Source organism: Oxyura jamaicensis, chromosome 4 (assembly GCF_011077185.1).
Source record: "Oxyura jamaicensis isolate SHBP4307 breed ruddy duck chromosome 4, BPBGC_Ojam_1.0, whole genome shotgun sequence".
Classification (NCBI taxonomy): Eukaryota; Metazoa; Chordata; class Aves; order Anseriformes; family Anatidae; genus Oxyura; species Oxyura jamaicensis.
Window position 1 is genome coordinate 93,189,459 of NC_048896.1, and position 20,899 is coordinate 93,210,357.

At 44.7% G+C, this 20,899-nt stretch overlaps 1 protein-coding gene across 1 annotated transcript in view; it reads left to right on the forward strand.

The window, feature by feature from the left end:
- Positions 1–10,114: 10,114 nt before the first annotated feature.
- The window catches only part of ADRA1D (adrenoceptor alpha 1D), a 42,082-nt gene continuing 31,297 nt past the window's right edge, over positions 10,115–20,899 (forward strand). The window contains exon 1 of the mRNA XM_035324537.1: positions 10,115–11,532. Coding sequence (XP_035180428.1) covers positions 10,566–11,532 — 967 coding nt within the window. The 5' untranslated portion in view covers positions 10,115–10,565. The remainder of the gene's footprint in view (positions 11,533–20,899) is intronic.

Genomic DNA, 20,899 nt, shown 5'->3' on the forward strand with positions numbered 1-20,899 from the left:
CAAGTAAAAGGTCTAAAGTCCCTGCCCTGACAGCAGCCAGCTAACCAGGAAAGAGCTTAAGAGCAGAGCAGGTAGAACTGCACCTACATGCTGTCCTAGCCTCTAGCAATCAGGGGCATGGCAACATCTCCATCTGATACCATTAACAGCTCTTCTTCTTTCTTTTGGCTCATTTCTTGTCAATTTGGGCAGAACTTTACCTTAACAACTAATCTGCCTCCAAGAGGAAATCCATCCTCAATGCTTGTAATCTGGCAGTTGTGCCGCAGCCATCACCATCAAGGTGTAGCTATTGTTCAGCAAAATCCAGAAGTTCTCACTAGCACAGGACTGCATCCAGCTGGATCATAAAACAGGAAGAGATGGGAGGTGGGCTACCATTACACAAAGCCATTTTCTTACATTGTTGTTCTGAAAATACAGTTATGGAAGTCATATTTTATTGTGATTTTTTTTTTTAATCATACAGGTTGCTTGGTTGCTTGGCAAATCTTAGACTTGTTGGAATGGCTGCTATTTGAGAAATACTGTATTGAAATGGAGCCAGTAGCAATATGGTGGGTAGATCTGGCAGAGATTACAGCCATAGAGGCAGAGATTACAGCCATAGATTCATAACTTCTCCCTTCTTGTCCTGTTGCACTTGATGTTTCCCATCATTAAATTCTGTAACTAAAATTTTTTAAACCAGCTATGTGTGGACACCGACTCAACTCTATATCAAAGCTGACATGAAATCCAGTAATAAGTTTTTTCCTTCATTAGTCAGTGACTATCTTGATCTTTCTTTCAGCAGCAGACTCACTGTGTTAAAGGAAAGTCTGAAATCAACCAGAGTGGATGCTAAGAGCTCTCCTAGACAAATTATTTTCCTAGCATTCAGCAAACATTCATGCTAATTTTCCCTACATTCACCCCTTCTCCTGACCCTGCTGTGCTAAGGTGCTCCCATTACATGGAATTATTTGGATTTAGGAGGCACCCTGGATGGTAAGAACCTGATGTCTGGACTTTGTTGTCTCTAGCAATTGGTGGTTATATTCTGCATAAACAAATATAACCTAAGGCAAACATTTGCTTCTCTCACTTTCTCCAGCAAACATGGTTTTAGACATGGGGGGGGAAAAACAAACTCTAAAACCGCCTCTCAGCTTTCGATAACTTCTGCATTCATTTTTCATTTTTATTTTCCTTCATCCTGGAAGGAAAGAGGAGCAGTAGAAAGCACTAATCTCTAACCACAGTCATTTCCTGAATACCAGAGAACTGCTGTCAAAACCAAGGATAAACCACTGCTTAAACATCTGTATTACATTACTGCACTTTCCTTTTTGCTCCTGCATCATGGCATGCAATCAGCCACTGCTCCAAACCAGAAGCTGGAAGCAGCTGCAGACTTTAAAACTGTTCCAGGCTTCCCCCATCTAGCAGTGTTGCAATATAATTTTTTACAGCAAGGACCACTTTTTTGGATTTTATGGACAAGTCTTTATCCAAACACTGCACGGCAAACAGTAAATCCTACTTCCTTCCTGGAACAGAACTGAAAAATTCTGCTTTCATTTCCTACCAGTTTTTAATGTGGCCTTACTAATTTCTCTCTGCCTCACTTTCCAGATTGCTGCCTCTAATCTGTACCATTTTCTCCTGCTGACTGTCAAGCTGCTTATAATACACACTTTTCTGGAAGTGTATTTTTCTTCTTTTCCTCTCTGTATATTTATATTCTAGTCCCTACTAAAAATAATGATGATGGTTTTAATAATGACTGATCTTCCTTGACCTGATTTAGCTCTTTAGCTAGCTGACGCAAGAAGATTATTCATTGTCTTCTCCACAGTAATTTCCATGAGTCTTTGGGAGTCATGTCTTCGGTCTGATTGACTCATTAGATTTCAAGATCCCTAACAGCCAAGATCAGAAAGATTTATTCTGATGTTATCTTCTGGGAGACTGTCCTGACTAGCATGTCAGACCTGGAATTCTTCTGAGAGGTAGTAACACATGCAGACCCCATGAAAAGAAAGCATGACCCTACTAAGTGCCCTGAAAGGTTTGTGTTGACACCTGGCACGTTGCTGACATGGGACGTGCAAGGACTGTCTGACTTCCAAGAAAATGCTCAGAACGGAAATAGCGAGGAGGTATGTGATAGCCACGAGCAAAATCAGGCCCTGTAAAAAGGTGGCTGTTTGTACATTTAATGCTATCAAGACATCCTCGGACTGAAATTCAGCTCCCCCAGCCTTTGAGCCCTGCAGCCTCGTGAGGGCAGGTGACAGCCTGGTTCGTGTGGAGCTGCAGTGATCCAGAAAATCTAACAGTGGAGACAGAAAATTTGGCTCCTTTCCCAGGAGGATCTTGATTAATACCCTTGTTTCTTTGTCTTTAATGGGGGGATAATATGTAAAATGCTTTTGAAATTTCTCTTTAACTCCTTCTTCACAGCTGGGAGGTATAATATGAAGGAAAAAAACATAGTTCTTTGCAGTGGAAAAATAAATTTGATCATACCTTTGGGGTTCAGATCTCCCACCCTCCACCCTGGGAGATCAGAAAATAGAGAATAGGCTACAATTACCAAGTGGTTTCTTGAAAAGTTTCAGCATCAGAAATACCAAGGTAAAAAGTCCCTCTGACAGTGTGTCTACAGCACCTAGTAGCAACACAGAAGGAGAGGAGGCATCTATGTCCTCGTCTCAAGAGCAGCCAGGTGTCACAGTTATGGGTAAAGTTGCTCCATGTCCATGCGGTTTCAAAACCCAATGTAAATTTCACTTGCAGAAATAAGAATCATATCCATAGCAAAACCACAAGTGAAGAAGCTTGGGAACTGCATTTCCATGCCATTTCTCATCTGAAGAGACACCCATACAGTGAACAACAGGGAAACCTGATTCAAGGCATTTCACTTAAGTTATAACACACGTGTTATAATCTTGGATGGGCATTGGTAATGGATATGCATGTGGTCACTGGCTCCTGAGGCAGTCACTATTTTGAGCTTTAAAGTACCAGGCATATTTCTATCTAGCACTACCCATTCTTCTCCTCGCCTCTGCCTGCTAGCAGAAAGTCCTGTCCTGGGAAGCCAATTTCACTGACTGCAATGACAAAGACCACAGAACCACTTGGAAACAACTAATAAGAAACCAATGCTGCCATCCAAATAGCCCAGCCAGGTCAGTAAGGTCAATCCTTTAGCAAAACCTCTCTTAATGGGGCTACTTTGACCTAGTTCACCTCCAGAAGACAGAGCTATCAGCAGTGTTTTTCTCACTTCTGCTAGCCAAGATAAAGGCGATGTTCCCTTCTGGCCTCTAAATCAGAATGCAGTCATGCAGTAGCTTTACAGCCAAGGGGGAGAGACCAAGCCTATAGTACATGTGTTATGTGAAAAGCAAACATCTGAATAATGCTTTTACATGCCCATTGTTATGCCTGTTGTGAAATTCATCGCCACTTTAAACTCTGTAGGTTGCATCAAGTTGTAATATTTGGAGCAGCAGCTAGGGATATTATGCTCTTCTTTTAATAACTTTGTGTGTTTGTACAGGTGTGATCTCTTTAACAAAGATGATATTCCCAGGTTTGGAAACTGCTGGGTTATCATCAGTCATGGGAACTCTTTTTTGGTTTAACAGGGGGATTGGCAGGAGCCAAGATGAACCACAGCAGGATTTGAGCAAAAAGACCCAGAAATGTACTTCTTACCTTTCATGTGGGGCCAGAGCAGGCTGAGCTAATCAACGGGGTGTTAGCACAGGGATAAGGAGGTTTCTTCCTCTTGCTGCCATAGGCTTCCACTTTTTGGTGGGTTACGTTGCTCAGCCCAGCCTTTTCACTCCCCCAGGTAGCACCAAAGTCCCAAAACATCCACGACAGGAGGAGAGGCACTCCATGAGCAAACAGAGCCTGGGCTGGCTGGTGTTGCATGTCACCAGAACTGGCAAGACAAACCTCTGCCGTGAGGGATTTTATTTGTGCTGGATGAAGGAGAAAGCCAGCTGGACAGCACATTGGTACGCTGGGCCAGATTTCTCCGAAGATGGAAAACAGGAAGGTGCCTTTATTTTGATGGGAGGAAAGATGTCAGAATTTGTTCCCAGATTGCTGGTGAATGCCCTTACTCATGCTGGGAGAGGTCACAGGAACAAGCCTCCATTAGACATTGCCACTTGTTCTGGTATTAAGAACTGGGAAAGGAATGATGCATTGCTTTCTTTTCCTCCACCCTCTTTGTTTGCAATCATTTCATGGAGACAAGACTTTCATGTGCTTTTGTCTAAGTACAAGCTCAACTTCCACTGTTTAGTATTTGACCTCTGTCATAAGTATGGCGTTTAAATATAAAGAAAGCCAAAGAGAAAACAGCCCACCAAATGGGACCTAAATGGCAAGAAACAAGCAAAGCTGGTGACTGAAGATACTAATGCAAGATAACTTATTTTCCAGGAGCAGGCTGTGAACCTGATTAAGGCCACAGAAATAATTGAGCCCAATGTTTATTCCTCATTCTCTAATACTTTAGGTGACATTCAAAAATAATAATAAACACACACATATTGAACCCAGATTTTTTTTTCTGTCACAAAGTAGCTGCCAAAGCAATTCTGGTTATTCTTTCCTGAAGGCAAAGCTGAGGAGCAGAACTCAGTTTGTGGTGTTTAATTTTAGCCTGAGCCTCTGCCAGTCATTTTCATGCCATGTATTTGTATTTATTTGTATTTACTTGTACTAAATTAAAGGGTAGATGCCTGAGAGGTCTTTGTGTTCACTTAAGAAAGCAAACAAGCTACTGGGAAAATGGCAATGTAACTTGAATTTATAGGTAACATATTTATTTTTTTGTTTATATTTATATACATTCATCATGCAAACTGAATTGCCAAGAGGTTTGGTGCTTTAATGAAACCAAGATCACTGTCTTGCTTCCAAAGCACACTCCTGGCCTGGACTAGCACACACAGGTCAGCTCAGCTGTCTGCAGTGACAGAGCAACCCCATGACCATCCCATGCCACCCTCTGCCCCAGGTTCTTCTCTCTTTCACACCATCTTCCTCCTTCCCCATCCCCGCTGTCCCGTTTGGCCACATCTGTGCCCTTGTGCCCAGGTGGACACACGAACAGGTCTGTGGCAGGACGAGGCTCCAAGGTGCCATCACATGTTAGACACCATGTGCCAGATAGTCCCACACACCACAAGTGTCCCCTGCTCCTGATTACCACAGGGAAGTCCTCAAGCCAACACCTCGGATCCTCTTTGCTAACACTCCTCCCCCTCTAGTGCTCCCCATTTCTCCATCCATCTCCTGCATTCCTCGTTTACTTTAACAGCAGTTCTTGGGACAAGGACTTTACCAAGTCTTACAGTTATCTAATGGTTGCTGGGGTGGAATAACATCATGAAAACTTCTACGTGTGGGCCAAGTCCTATTTTGGCATCCTTTTTGAAAAGCTGCTTCTTAGGACTTTTATTTATAAGCAAAAATCAGCCATGGGAGGAAGGCTTCTGTAATTCAGGGGGGGTTGGGTTCGGGGTTTTTACCATACCTGCCACGTGGGGCAGCTGAAGGTCTGAAATTCTCACTGCTTGGAAAAAACTATAGCAATGGCAAACAAATGCTGACATTTGGGGGAAGGGAAACAAACTGCCAACAAAAATATTTTTCTGTCATAACAGAGAAACCTTTCATTGCAATTTTGACCTTTTGAAGCATTTTTATTTATATATTTAGTTCTTCTTTGATTTATCTTTATGCTATTATTTATTTTTTTCCTATACATCAACTGTTATTTTAAAATTGGTCATTAGCAATTCTTCTGTTAATTTTTACTTCTGTTGGCCATCTCTGAAGTAACTGGCCTTACATTTTGCTCATTCCTCCTCCCCCCCCCCCCCCCCCAAAAAAAATAAAAAAAAAAAAAAAAAAGGTTTGAAATGCAAATCTGAAATGTTCTTCTCAGTATTAAAGAGTTTTATTATATGTCTCTTAAAAGAGCAAAAGGCAAAAGAGAACATCCCCAAGGAATGCTTTATTTTGAACACATCAACATTTCCACTGAAATAACAAACATTTCCAACCAGCTTTTAAAGCCACACTTATCTGTTTATTCTATCTACCCATCCTACCTGCCTTAGCATGGCATTCAGAGCTTTTCTCCTGACACTGAACAGCCTGGCCTCTTTCCTTGGCTTCTGTCCACTGTATTAGCCTCTGTCTGAGATTTTGGGTGAAGGATTGCCCGCACACCCAGGAACCCAAAGTCATTTCTGCCTCTGAGGGTCATCACCATCCACTACAGCCATGCTCAGTACAAGCATCCTCATTGCACTAAGTGGGTGACCAGAAAATAAAAAAAAAAAAAAAAAAAAAGGAGTTAATAATGTGCTTGGTTACCCTTTTCCTTTCCTTTCTTTTTTTTTTTTTTCTATTTTTCCCTTTATTTTACTTTTTTCTATTCAGTTGCCCAAAAGTTAAATTAAAACCCAGAAGAGGAAGATAATAAATCACTCTCCATGTCAGCAGGCAGCAAGACTTGAAATAGCAGCAAAGAAAGTTTAGCGAAGACCAGGGGAGGCTCTAATGGAGAGGATAGGGAGGCAGTAAGGGGCACCACGGGAGGAGAAAGTCACAGTGATGGGTGGATGTGGAAGAAGGAAATCCATCTGCAGTATGGGGGGGTGAGCCATTGTCCCTCCCACCTGTGGTCTGGGGACCACTGGTGGCCACCAGAACTGCAGAAGAAAAACAAAAGGGTAAAAACACACACACACACACACACACACACACACACACAAAGCAAACAAGCAACAGTAACAAACCAGAGGCATTCACACAGACAGAGAAGAGCACTAGCAAATGCAGTAAATATGGTAATAGTATTGATGTGACACTGGTCAGGATGGTTCAGGGAAAGGGTTGTCTGATTTTCTTTTCTCTACCTTTATCAGACAGCTAATAAAAGCTATTTCCTGTCCTTATCCTCCTTGCCTCATTAATTAAGACATAAACATTCAAGGTGTAGCCTGATTTTTACCGTGCTTAAATTAAATTTCAACAATGCCACGAGAGATGGGCTGTGAATTTTAGGATATTTTTTTTTCTTTTAAACAAGACAGCAGTACAAGTTTGAATCATTGCTCACAATCACTTTTAGCCCATTTTTTATTACATTTGAAGACATGGGGTCAGATGGACAGAGAAGCCAGCAGAGCCAACCAGCCTCCAGCTGGACACAGACTCAGAGGGACACACAGCAAAGACCAAACCCTGTTTCCCAGAGGACTATTGAATTTCCAGCCATGGCAAAGAAATCTCATTCTCACAGTCACCTGAATACCATCACTTCAGCACGATGCAAACAGGATCCCTCTCTCCCAGCTCTGGACCCAGGGGATGCTGCAGGCAGCTGCACCGCAGCTGATCTCCCTTTGCAGAGGAAAGGTTCACTGAGGGCACGGCTCTGCCTGTATAAATCTGGACTACACGCAAATGTGGACCCAAATGCTTTAAGCAGTTGTCTCTAGCACTGACAAATCACCTTCCCTTTTCAAGACTCAGGCATAATGGGTACTGTGATGAATGCTACCTCGGGTTCATGGGGTTGGGAAGTCTGTCTTTTACATAAAAAGCCCTGTGCACACCACTACCCAGAGCTATACATGCCCAAAATTTAAGTCCTAGGGTAAGCTTGGCCCTAGCGGGAGGGCAAAAAAGAGGGAGGAAAAAGTTGCACCTCCTTCAGCTCCAACCCAGCAGATCATCCTGGCCCCATGGTCTTGAAGGTCAGTGCCTGTTCACTTTGGGTACTTCAGTTCCTCCATGCAGCCCTACACAGACACTCTGATTTGGGTTCAAGTGCGTCAGCATAAACCTGTTCCTCATTAGCGTAAGTTAACTCTAATAGCCCCAACTCAGGCTGAAATGAGACAGATGGAAAGGAATGAGGTAACTGGATCTTAATGAGTTGATGCTCGTTAGCTGAGCTGCGGTGATGGCACACAACGTGCCCTCCCTTCTTGGGAATGGAAAGGCATCAGAGCAACACCAGAGGCTTTGGGCATGGCTGGGTTCAGCCCCAAAGAGCACATGAGGTGGCCCCATATATCCTGTCCAAAAAGCACTGCTTCAGTTCAGCCTTCCCCTCCCTACATCCCTTTCAAACCCTGTGGTCCTGGCCAGCTCCAGGTTCTCAGCAACATGGGCAAGCTTTCTTTGGCTGCCTGAGAGCAGCAGGAGCAGGAGAGGAGCACAGCTCATCCAGGAGGGCAAGATGCAGGGCAGATGAAATCTTCACCCTTACAGCATTTGCTGTCCAGTCATCTGGGAAAAAAACATTCTTTTCCAACCAAAAAGGTGGTTTAAGTCCTGCTTTACATGAGAAGTCCAGCCTTAACTTCGAAGAAATGCACATTTTCTTTATCTCTGTGTGCCACAGAGATTAGATGAGATATATTTATCTAGACATCAATCTGTGTAGCCACAGAGATACAGCATCAAAATTCCATGGGTTGAGATCATCCCATGCTGAGTTTAGCACCCCAGTAAGAAACAATACTTCATTTTGCTGGTTGACATGTTTTCATCAAAACATAAGGAAAATGAGTAATTTGACCTCGAGTGCTGGGTGTTTGGGCTCTTCTTTTTTTTCTTTTAATTTTCATTTTTTAAAAATCTTTTTTATTTTTCTTTTTTTTTTTAAAAAAAAAAAAAAAAGCAAACAGCAAAACTATCCTTCTGAACATTCTCCTTGTACAGTAATTGTTCCCGATTGCTTGTATTTTCCATTTATTTTACTTCGCCTGTTCCCAGCAGGGTCAAAAACCCAGCTCTAGGAAGAAGGGTGAAATCATAAGGGACAGAAAAGTGCATGGAAGAAATGAGGAAGATCAAAAATGTGTCATTTCCTGCAATGATTGTCAAAGAAAATAAAGAAATATATGTAGTATTATTTTTTGTTGTTCATTCTCATATCCAGTGAATTAACAAAGCTCCTCTGCTCTGTTAGAGCAATAGTTAAATCATCTCAGCGTGTACTTGGACTGCACTTTAAAGCCTTTTTTTCCTTTTTTTTTTTCTTTTTAAGAAAGAAAAGTTGAAAAATCATGGATAAACACACTCCAAGGAAATATTTCCTGTGTACAGTAGAAAACAGCTGAGCCCCTATTCAGCCCTGGGGTCAGTCCCCATCACAATGTATGGAGGCAGAAGAGGGGGGTCACTGGGAGGAAATCAGTGTAAACAGGATCTGCCTTTATCAGTGGGAAAAAAATAAAATAAAATAAAATAAAATAAAATAAAATAAAATAAAATAAAATAAAATAAAATAAAATAAAATAAAATAATAAAGGTTTAAATTACCCAGAAATATGTGCCTATATGTTTTAATCACACACTGCCTTTCCAAAGTCTTGCAAGAGGGTTAAGTTGCAGACAGGGAGATGCCGACCACACACTGTTGCTGAACACAAGGCACTGATCATCCCCTCTGCTTTTCCGAGGGACTGGTGAGGGGCAGCCCATGCTCACAAAGCGAGCAGGGTGCTGGGAAGTGGGATGGGAAGCCCGGGGTTGGCACAGCAAGGATGCTCGCTGGACGCCCTGCAAGGCTGGTGGGCATAAAAGGGGCTCTCCAGCCTTGCAGGGCAGCCCCCTGGTGGGGCGTAGAAGCCCGGGGCTGCGGCTGCGGGTCTCCAGCGAGAAGGTTCAGACCCTCCTCTCCCCCAAATCCCACAAACTTTGTCCCCCTCACAAAAAAAAGGGACCCCCGGGGGGGCACCCACCGGTTCCCCGGGCAAACCCTGCGTTCTGCTGCTCCCTGGCGGCGGCGGTCGGCGGGACGGGGGCTCCCGGGTGCCTGCCCCCCTCGCTGGGGTGCTTGCCCCCCATTGCTGCCTGCACCCCCAGGGGGTGCCCGATCCCCCCGAGTGGGTCCCTGCCCCCCCCCCCAAAAAAAAAACATCTCTCTTCCCCCCTCCGTCCTCTGCAAGCTCCCGACACTGCAGCCGGCTTCGCCCTGCCCCAGGGCTCGCTTCGTCCCGTCCCCTTCTCCTCCTCCTCTTCCTCCTCCTCCTCCTCTTCCTCCTCCTCCTCCTCCTCCTCCTCCTCCTCCTCCTCCACCTGACACCCCCGGGCCGGCCCACCCCTTACCCCTCCATCCCTCCCCTCGCCCCTCCCGGAGCCCTCCCGGGGAGGCGAACGGAGCCGCCGAACGCTGCCGCCCGCTCCCCCAGCGCAGCCCCGGAGCATGCGAGGGCAGCGGGGGGGGCCCGTCCTCGCTGCCCCCCCCGGAGGGCTCCACCGGGGAGGGGGGCAGCGCTACCACCTGGCTTGAAGAGGGCTGGGGGCTCGGAGCTGAGCCTCCATCCCTCCAGCATCCCGCCTTTGGGGGGGGGGGGGTGGGATTTTCCCCCAAAATTTTGTTTTTTTTTTTTTTTTTTTTTTTTTTTATGGGAGGGGGGTGAGCGAGTCTTGGAGGGGGCCTTGGGGATCATGCCGGGGGGGCTGCGCCTCGGCATCGCTTTCTCCTCGCCCTCCATGGAGCCCGGACCTTTTCTACAATGACTTTCGCTGAGCTGAGCAATGGCAGCTTGAGTGGGAACAGGACGGAGCAGGGCAGCCAGAGCGGTGCCAACCGGTCCTGGGGGCTGCAAGGTGAGGACCCCCCCCAGGGCAACGGCACCACGCTGCCTTTCGCCTTGGACGTGCAGGCGGTGGGCGTCGGGGTCTTCCTGGCCGCCTTCATCCTCTCGGCCATCGTGGGGAACATCCTGGTCATCCTCTCGGTGGCTTGCAACCGGCACCTGCAGACGGTCACCAACTACTTCATCGTCAACCTGGCCATCGCCGACCTGCTGCTCAGCACCACCGTGCTGCCCTTCTCGGCCACCCTGGAGGTGCTGGGCTTCTGGGTGTTCGGCCGCATCTTCTGCAACATCTGGGCAGCGGTGGACGTGCTGTGCTGCTCTGCCTCCATCATGAGCCTCTGCATCATCTCCGTGGACAGGTACATCGGGGTCAAGTACTCACTCAAGTACCCCACCATCATGACGGAGAGGAAGGCGGGGATCATCCTCGTGGTGGTGTGGCTCTCCTCCATGGTCATCTCCATCGGGCCGCTGCTGGGCTGGAAGGAGCCGCCACCACCGGATGAGAGCATCTGTAGCATCACAGAAGAGCCAGGCTATGCCCTCTTCTCCTCTCTTTTCTCCTTCTACCTGCCCCTCATGGTCATCCTGGTGATGTACTTCAGGATCTACGTGGTGGCCAGGCGGACAACCCGGAGCTTGGAGGCAGGGGTCAAGAAGGAGAGGAATAAATCCATGGAGGTGGTGCTGCGCATCCACTGCCGCAGTGTGCTGGAGGAGCCTCTCTCCAGCACCCGGAGCAAGGGGCACAACTTCAGGAGCTCCCTCTCTGTGCGGCTCCTCAAGTTCTCCCGCGAGAAAAAGGCGGCCAAGACTCTCGCCATCGTCGTGGGCGTTTTCATCCTCTGCTGGTTCCCCTTCTTCTTCGTCCTGCCTTTTGGTAAGTGATCCTATCCCCAGCCCAGCCCTGTGGCAGAGCCCCAGGGACCTGATCCTTGGGACACCTTTCAGGACACGACTCACGCGTGGAGGTGAGGGATAGGTAATGGATAGGTGGAGAAACCAGCAATGAATGAATTCAATTAATTAATGCTCGTTCAATATTTATTAATCAGAGTCACATAATCAATCAAAGCAAGCAGCCAATGAATAAAATAGCAACAAAAAAGATTGGTTTAATGAATTTATTCTGCATTCAGCACTTTAATTAATGAAGTTCGGGCTGGGGAGGCAGGAAACTGCTCTGTTTCAAACGGGCTGTAATTACAGCACAGAGGTCTCCAAACAGCATTGCAGTCCCTGGCCCTGGCCTCCCATCCTCACAGTTTTGGGGAGGGCACCTGGGTCTGCCTCTGTGTGCCCAGGGCTCTCACCCCTGCTGTGATTATGTTGGAGATAAGGGAGGTTAAACCCCTCTAAAAACTGTCAGAGGCTGAAGTATAAGCCCTGCTGACTTTCCAGGATGCTGATGTTGTGTTGGGACCTGGAGCAGGACCAGGTCTTAAAGGGTCCTGGTGATGTCCCAGAGCTGTTCCTCCTCCTGTGGGAGTTGTGTCCTCAGCTCCTGACCCTGATAAGGTGCTCGTGCCATGGGTGCTCATTTGGGGCTGTCTGCCAGGTTGTGCTCTAAAGTTTTAGCAAGCTCTCCCCCAGCGCACCGGTTTGCCCGAGTGAGAAGGATGTAGTCCTCAGTGTGCAGAGAAAGCTAAGCAGGCACAGCGGGAAGGGAACGTGATACACAAGGCAATGTCCCCCCTCCAGCACCCGAGCTACTCATGGCTCAAAAAGTGCAGGGAACACAGAGCTCTTCATTACCATCTCATATAATGACAGTCATCAGATTAACCCTCTGGAGTGATGTAGCTAAACCAGGGGAGAAGGGAAAAGGTGTGAAAATAATTTTATAATGCAGGTGATTGTCTTTGCACAAAGCAGGGAGGTCTGTGACACCATCTGCAGGGTGGGATCCGCATGTCCCACAGCCCACCACACTTCTATGTCCAAGTACACCAACCACCAGGGAGGCACTGCAGCTGGTTCTGCACTTTTTCTCAGATATTTCAAACCCTCTTGCTTGAGTGAAGTCAATAACAACAGAGCATGGGGAACAAAAGACTAATTTCACCCCACCAAGCTTTGGATCTCCCTCCAGCCCTAGACCTCCGTCCCCAGGGGCAGCTGGAGCCCAGGGCTGTTAGACACCTTGCTGAGCCTGCTCAGCACCATCCTGCCCTCTGGAAGGATAATTCACCAGCACCAGTGCTGCCTCAGATGCTGAGGTGTCCCTGGGGTGGTGGGTCATGTATCTGGTCTCCCCATGCTGATGTACCTTCTTGCATCTCTTTCCTTCGGGCTCTCTGGCTGAGCATGGTGGCTGGAGAGTTTATGTCAGCTCTTTTAAGGGTTTTTGTCCTGTGCAAGCAAGGAGGTTGTGGTTTAACTCAGGCAGGGAGCAACAGGGCTGTGGTGAGCTTCTCCTGTTACAAGACCCAAGGTTACTAATCCCATCTGATCGTGCCTCAGTTTCCCTTTCATCATTCGTGTGCATTGGGAGGTTTTTGTAGCCTGCAGAGAGCTTTGGAAGTGTGGGGTTTGTGGAGATGCCATGCTGAAGGCTGAGCTCTCGGGGCAGCCCCAGGCACTTGCCTCCTAGGCTGAGCAATTTTGCAGGAACCAGCTCCAAACCTCATTCCTGACTTATACCTTGCAGCTAATGAAGCTGGGAGTCAGGGGATCCTAGTCCTCTGAATTATTTCTAGTACTTGTAAATGGAGACACCAGGCAAATACTTTTCCATAGAAAAATATATATATATATATATATATATATATTTAACCTCATCTGTCCCCCCTTGAAGCCACTGAACTAGCCCCTGCACTGATGTAAATCACTACTGTTGCACTTATGTCAAAGGAAAATTATGATTTACACCAGCGAAAAATCCAAACTTCATTCTTTAAGTACCTCCCGTGAACCCATTTGCTTCCTCCAAGTGTGCAGCTTGCCAAGTTCTCTATAAACATGGCTTTGATCTTTACTTCCTACTTTATTATACATATAATATAAACACAGCAAAAGTTCATTTATTTTGTGACTAAAAAATATGCTGCCTCTGATTTCACTTCCCTTTTATTAATTACAATTTCCTATTCAAACGTGAGAATCATTTATTGCTATCTAGGAGGAGAACAGAAACTTCTGTAAGGTTTAATCTCTGATTTTACAGCTCATGAGACGGGTCTGAAACTGAGTGAAACCAGTAAAGTTTACTGCAAATCCATAAACTGAAATATGCTGGGACCAATTCTCTTTGGAAAGAAGATTGCAAATGGTTCTGTAGACCAGCCTTTTTATTTGCTGGTTAGACTAACTTGTAAGAAAGTATTTAGGGTCTACTGGAAATAGTATTGATAAATATTTTTAATGGAAGTGAAACACTGGTTGGAAACAAAAATCACTTTCGATTGAAGTGAAACGTATTGTCTCAGTTTAAGAAAAGGGTGAATAAGTGTTTATTAAAAATGAGTACTCTCAGCCATATTTCAAAATGAGCTGTCACATTAAAATGAAATGAATGTGATCTATTTTATTCTGAAAATATCAAAATGAAATGTTTTGACTTTCTTGTTCATTCTATTTGTCATGAATTTGCAAGAAGTTGTCAGTGACGGACTTATCCTGCTGACTGCCTGTTGCCTGAATATGCTTTTTAGGGATAAGCAAATTTGTCAACTGAAAAGAAAAAGGCTGCCCGCTCTGCTTTGCGTGGACTTAGCAATCAGAGCGTCGGCACTGGCTCTGTCACCCGGTGTCGGCGTCAGCCTGCACACATCTGTGCCTCTTTCTGCAGAATAGCTTCCACTTCGGTTACACAAAAGGAATACTTATCGCATCTGCACTGAGAAGCTGAAATCACTAAAAAAAAAATAAAGAGCAGGACCACAGGATGTATGGATGCACCGAGTGTTGTCAGTCTTTTCTTTGTGCAGGAATAATCTGCAAGCATGCTTCTTTAAATCAGTTCAAATTAACAAATACTTCCACAGGCTGTTTATCAGCTGCATAATTCAGCTCGCTTTTGGGTTTAGGATATGTGTCTCCAAGCATAAGATGCCATCTCCAGGAGTTTTAGCACAATTAACAGTTTGTGTAGCTAATGAGACTCTTTAAGCATCCGGTTGTTCAACAAAAGATGAAATCCTAATTACAGGACAACCCTAATGGGCTGTGTCTTTTGCAGGGTGTTCAGTAGACCTCTGCTAATCTGGTTTACCTGGGGTGCTGCTTGGTGGAGGTGTGTTTTTTGCCAGGGTTCCTCTTTGCTTAGCAAAGACCCATCAGGAGAACACCATGAGGCTTCCCAAAGATGTTTGGCCAGGTGTTTAAGGGTATTTTTTATTATAAAATTAATCTCAATTTGAGTGTCTCAGGCATCAGTGCCTCCATCTCAGCTAGCCATAACATCATGGAGATGCTGGTTGGAAGTGTCCTCGGAAGGTCCAGCACCCTTTTGGAGCAACGTTAACACCAATACAAGGTCAATCAGACTTATTCATCCAAAGCCCCATTTATCTCTCCGAGGGAGGCACCTGAAAGTGTGACCCACCTGACCTATTTTGGACATCTTCCGTAGGACAAGATGAATTGTAATGTTAATTTGCCTCTTGAGAGGAAGAGGGTACAAAAGTACCCTCTAGGGACAACTAACTGGCTGACAGTGTCTACACTGCAGGTACTTGTAAAGATGTAAGAGGCAGCCTAGACTGGATTTTTTTAAGTCCAATGGAAGCATGATAGCCAGGTGAGGAGAAGCTCAACCCTGTGTCAGGTCAGTGTTTTATTAGACACTGGAGAATCTACACTTGATTTCTCCTTTAAGAAGCACGGCCATAGGAGCTTCACCGGCTCTTCTGCTAATGGAAAACCCTGCTAAATGTTAGAGGCTGAATTTGTCCTTTCAGTAAACATTTATGCAATGGGCCAAGGAACCAGAACCCTCTCTACAACACCTCTTAATAGTTATCTTCTTTCTCCAAGCTGATGCAAGAGGAGGTAAGAATAGGAGGAGGGATGGAGCCCTGCTCCCCATCCAATTTTCAGTTCCCAGGGAGCATGCAAGAGGGTGTGGGGCCCCAGAGGGGACCACCTGAGGAATGGAGGCAAAGCCCCTCTTCATCATTACGCCAGCAGCATCCAAGAGGAAAATCTATCCCTCGGGGTGTACGTGCCACTACCCAGGATAGTGATTTACATCCCTCCATGGCTCTTGGTTTTTAACAAGTGTAGTCCTGTCTGGTGGGCTCCCATATTTGCTATCCTTCAGATTTGGTCAGAAACCCAGTCTGGGGTGAGAGGCACAGCAACACCCACAGCTGGTACCATGCAAGGATGAAGTCCACAAGCCAAGGTTCCCTCCATCCTGTCCCCAACTAGCAGCAGTTACCCAGACAAGGAAGGTCTCAAGAGTCCCTCACTACGAGCTCTTATGTTTGCCTTGGGGCAGTGACTAGCCCATGTCTGCAGTGGAGGCTGGTGCTTATTTCCAGTTATTATTTTAAAAAATAATGTCCTGTGTTTTTTTTTTCCTTGCATCCTGAAGGAAAGGCAGCTGCTACACAAACCAGGTTAAGAAAGGTCTTTTTCAAGCCAAAACAAAATTATTTTTGTAGATACAATTTTTCACAGGTCAGAAGAAGTCCTTTCACAAAACATTCTGCAGAAGATGGGCTCACAGAGACATAGCATTGCTCAGACTTTGGAAACCGTCATTTGTAAAATGAATGATGGGGAGGGCAATGTATGTAGAGGCACATTTCAGATGAGACCAAGTGTTTTGTGGTAGGAGAATCTAATTCTATTCTGGTAGAAGAGAATTTGCCATGTTTTCCTAAGGGAACAAGGGCTTATGTCATTGCTCTTTGCCTGTGTGCATGCAAGCCCTTTCCCAACATCTGTTAAACTCTTTCATCAATCTCAATTGCTTTCAAGAAAGTGCTAAAGGTCTCCAATATATCGAATTCCTACAAGTTTCATAAAAATGGGCAGATAGGCAAATGAGTGGGAACTTACTCTTCCCCACTGAAGGAAGACTGCAGAGTGAGCTCTGCCCTTTGTTAGACCCCAGAAAATACTCCCTAAAAACCCACCACAAGACACAATTCCTCTTAACACCAAACTCCTTTAATTTTATTGTGCACATTAGGACCCGATCAAAAGTGGGATTTAAGAGGAGGGTGAAAGATACACCATTCAAATACTTTGCTGCTCAGGGTAGTCTCTTGTATCTCCTGAAATTTTCTGAGTCATGGTGAAAGTGGTAGTATTGGCACGGAAAAAGCAATGTACAACTACTTTGGGATAATCCCCTATGGCCTGAAGAAGGATTTTTGACTGAATATTGGGTTGAACTGGAATCAAAGCCTGAATTCAAACTGGAAGCAATGGCAATGAACTCTTCCATCTGTCAAGTGTTCCCCGTTGACCTGATCCACGGGAACCATATATTCCTTAAAAATGCCAGCAAAGGCACAGACCCAGAGTCTCAAAAGCTCTTTGGTGGAAGGCTCCAGTTTGATTTACTTGACATTATTGAACCAAGAGGCAAAATTCTTCTCATCTGCTTTCCACCACAGGATGTTTCCATCAAATGGGTTCATAGAAAATTAGAATAGCTAAATCATGGGGAATGGATGGATCTTCCAGCCCACCTCCCTTTCTCCAAGAAAGATCACTTGGCCCCAAACCATTCCTGACCTGCTCTTAAAGCATTGTAATGAGGGAAAAACCATTGTTTTCCCTGAAAAAGTATACTAGTGTTTAATCAGTAAGAAAATTTGATTTCTGCCTTTTTTTTTTCCCCAGTTCAGAGTGTCAGCAATAACTTTAGGGATTTGTTGCAGCCTACCAAAATGTCATTTGTAGGGCACAATAGCCGGGATGCATGGGGTTGGCAAGGCCCAGGGACACATGAGAGAGTCGGGGTAAGTGCAGCCCACTGGGAGAGCACTGGAGGAATAGCCCAGGCACAGGGTTATGAGTGATCCACATTGACTGTGTCTATCTAAAGATAATACAATGGAAAAGCAGACTGTGAGCTGGGTTCCCCTCCAGGGAGAACGTGTTGGGATCCTGCAGAAGGGTCTAGGAGGGAAATAGTCTACACGTGTTTGGAAATAGGTGGCAAAAAATGATTATTTAGAGCCCAGCTGAGTGCATGGTTCCCTTCTTATCCATTGCCCTATGTCAAAAGTCAGAGACGGAGGGCTGTAATACAGCTTTTATTGTCTGCCTTGTTACAAGAGATGCAGTGATCAGGACCTCAAATTGCAATTTGGGCACCCAAGTTTGAACATATGCTCTTCCTCTGCTTGGCCAAAGTAGCGTGGTGACTCAGTGAAGGGACTGGGAACAGGACCTAGATCTCCCATGACCTATATACAGGATAACTCTGCTTCCATTCCACCCACTGTTCCACCAAATAAAACTATTTAAAGCCAAACGTCTGTTTTTATATCACTGAGTCTTGACGCATCCGGAGGCAGTTGCTATAATAGACGTACCACAAACAGGAAAAAAAAAAAAAAAAAAAAAAAAAAAAAGAGATGTTGAAAAATTTAAAACTACTATAATTCAGTGGGCAAGATGTTATAAAATCTCTCAATGGGAATTTTGGAACTAATACGAAAATATGCAATATAATATTAAATGCATCTATATTAAGCTGCATCTGAAGGTTTTATTATGTTTGCACACACAAAAAAAACTTTGTCCTGGATATTACAGGAAGGAGCTCTTAATTACCCTGATCTATCTGCATTAATTCATATTTGGATAAATATTTACTCATTAATTCTGATAATCTGGTTAATGGGATGTAACAAAGATTGAATGGGTGGGGATGCTCTTTGGTATGATCATGCAAGGCAGTTTCTTAAGCTCCTGCAATCAGCTTGTTTTTAATTGGGTTTGCCACAGCAAACAGCATTAACTAGGTACTAGCAACTGTGTCATGTTAGGAAGTAGCACTGTAAAAGCTTCGTACTACCTGTACGCTTTAATTAGAGGTGTGCTCACTTTAGTGAATATCTACATCATTTCTGCTAAAGGCTCTTCAGAAAATGAAAGTATTTCCTTGGGAAACAACCCAAATTATCTTCTGATCAATCAATCAAGATTTTTACCTGATAGGATTATTGTGCTATATTCTAGGCAGGGCTGATAGTACCTCCTAAGGTTACTAGACCATTCTGGAATAAAGTCCCGCTTTCTGGTGCCAAATATTATTTATTAGGTTAAGATTTTCATTCCATGTCTTTGTAACAGGCTGAATTTGTTCTGCCAAATCTGATGCAAAATGAGATAACCATATCTGAGAAAGATGACAGGAAAAAACACAGTGTTCAGATCCTGTAAGAAGTGTTACAAGGACAGCCGCAAGTTTAAAAAGCTCTAGCAGTACGAGTTGTCACAACAGAAACTTGATATTTTACTCTGTCGGGGTCAGGGGGTGCTTAATGTCACGACAGGACAGGAATAAGGCAAAACCGGCCCAATATCTATATCTAGTTTCTATATCTATATCTAGTTTCTATGAAGCTAAACACAGCTAGAAGAAAGCATGTTCCTGAGATGTTGGCAGGGAAGAGCATTTTGGCAAGACTGGAACTTGCTGGGTAGGAACTTTTAAGAGGAAGGACCTGATGGGGTCCGGTGGGGAATTCAGCTTCTCTGCAGTCTCCTGCACTGCCCATTCCCAATGTCACGTCAGTCCCTGGCTTTGGATGCCAACAGTAGATGGTCCTCAGCCAACTGCTCTTCAGCTTTCCACATAACCAAAAATGAAAAAGAAGTTTCTTGAGGCTGCAGTTCATCTTGTCCTAATGCTGCCATTTAAACCAGTTACAGCCCAAAAACACCAGTGCCTCCTCAGGGTTACCAAAGACCACCAGCTCTGAGGTGCACGTATCTGAACTAGACAAGATGAATCTCACTGTAAAAGCAAATAAGGGACCAGATTTGCCAAAGTCTGACACTTTCAGCTGGACCTGAATCTGACGGGTATTATGCTTTAAGGGTATGATGGGCCCTGTAATGCCAAGGGCTGAGGACCCCACACCCAAAATACAGGCATATTTTGGCACTGCTTTGTAGATAGGATGGTTAAATAGTTCTAAAGCAGCCTTCTATTCTCAGAGAGTTGGAAAAAGGAAGATATTTATGCTAAGAAAAATATATATGTTTGCAAAATATTTGTCCCCTCAGTGAGATAAGTTCTTTCAGACATCCACAAGTAAACAAATAATTCTGTCCTCAGAGCAGGGCTGAGCAGGGTGATGTTGCCAAGTCTAGAGCCATGTACTGACCCATGAGGAGACAGTGAACAGCTCTGTTCGGCTATCACTCAATCAAGCACCCAGTTTTCCTTGCACTTGTCTTGGCAGGGACACTGCAGAGACAATAGAGCATGATCCTGATATTAAACTCTTTAAGTGTAAGAAGTTCTTCAAATGTAATTTTCACTTTAACTTTGTCTATCCTTTTAGTCTTTGCAACTTTAGTAGTATTCATTTAGAAGTTTTATTATCTAGGATACACTAGAAAGTGTTCAGAAGCTATTCTTTCATGTATTCAGTGGAAACCAGAGTTCACTAGAGAAGTGGAGTTAAATAAAACAATTTTTTATCACAGGACATAATTTTAAAGCAAAGAACGTGACAATCTAATAAATTATTTGCTCTCTGTATGAGAAAAAAAAATCATCTTTAAGGCAGCTGAAGCCCAGAATTGGTAGTCACAAAGGCTGTGGTCTATGCACTGCATTTTCAGCAATCATCTTTCCATGTGAATTAGTGGGATTTTGAGTCATGTCTGCGGCATCTTCTACTCTTTAAGATGAACCCACAAAGACAGGTGGCATAGAGCTTCTGGCATGACATGTACTTGTCCTCTGAGCAGACCTTTTCCAAGGGAAGCCGGGTACTAGCTACACTTTGTAAAAGTTGTTTTCTGCTCAATTTGTGCATTAATTGCCTCCTTTCCTTGTCATGTGCTAACCAAACAAAACTATGTATGGTCTAATAATCCAAAGATTGTCTTTCCCTCCCTCCTGAGTTGTCATCAAGGCAGATCTATTGCATGCATCAACCCAGAAGAGCTCTTCTGAGGACATCCATAACTGCTATTTTGGGCCATTTTTAAGGTCCAAATATTTTAAGACATAACTACCTTTATGGACCTAGCCGTGAAGGTAGTGAGGTTCTGGTAAGGCTGGACTGGGCGCCCTTCTTGTCTCCAGCAGCCCCATGGTG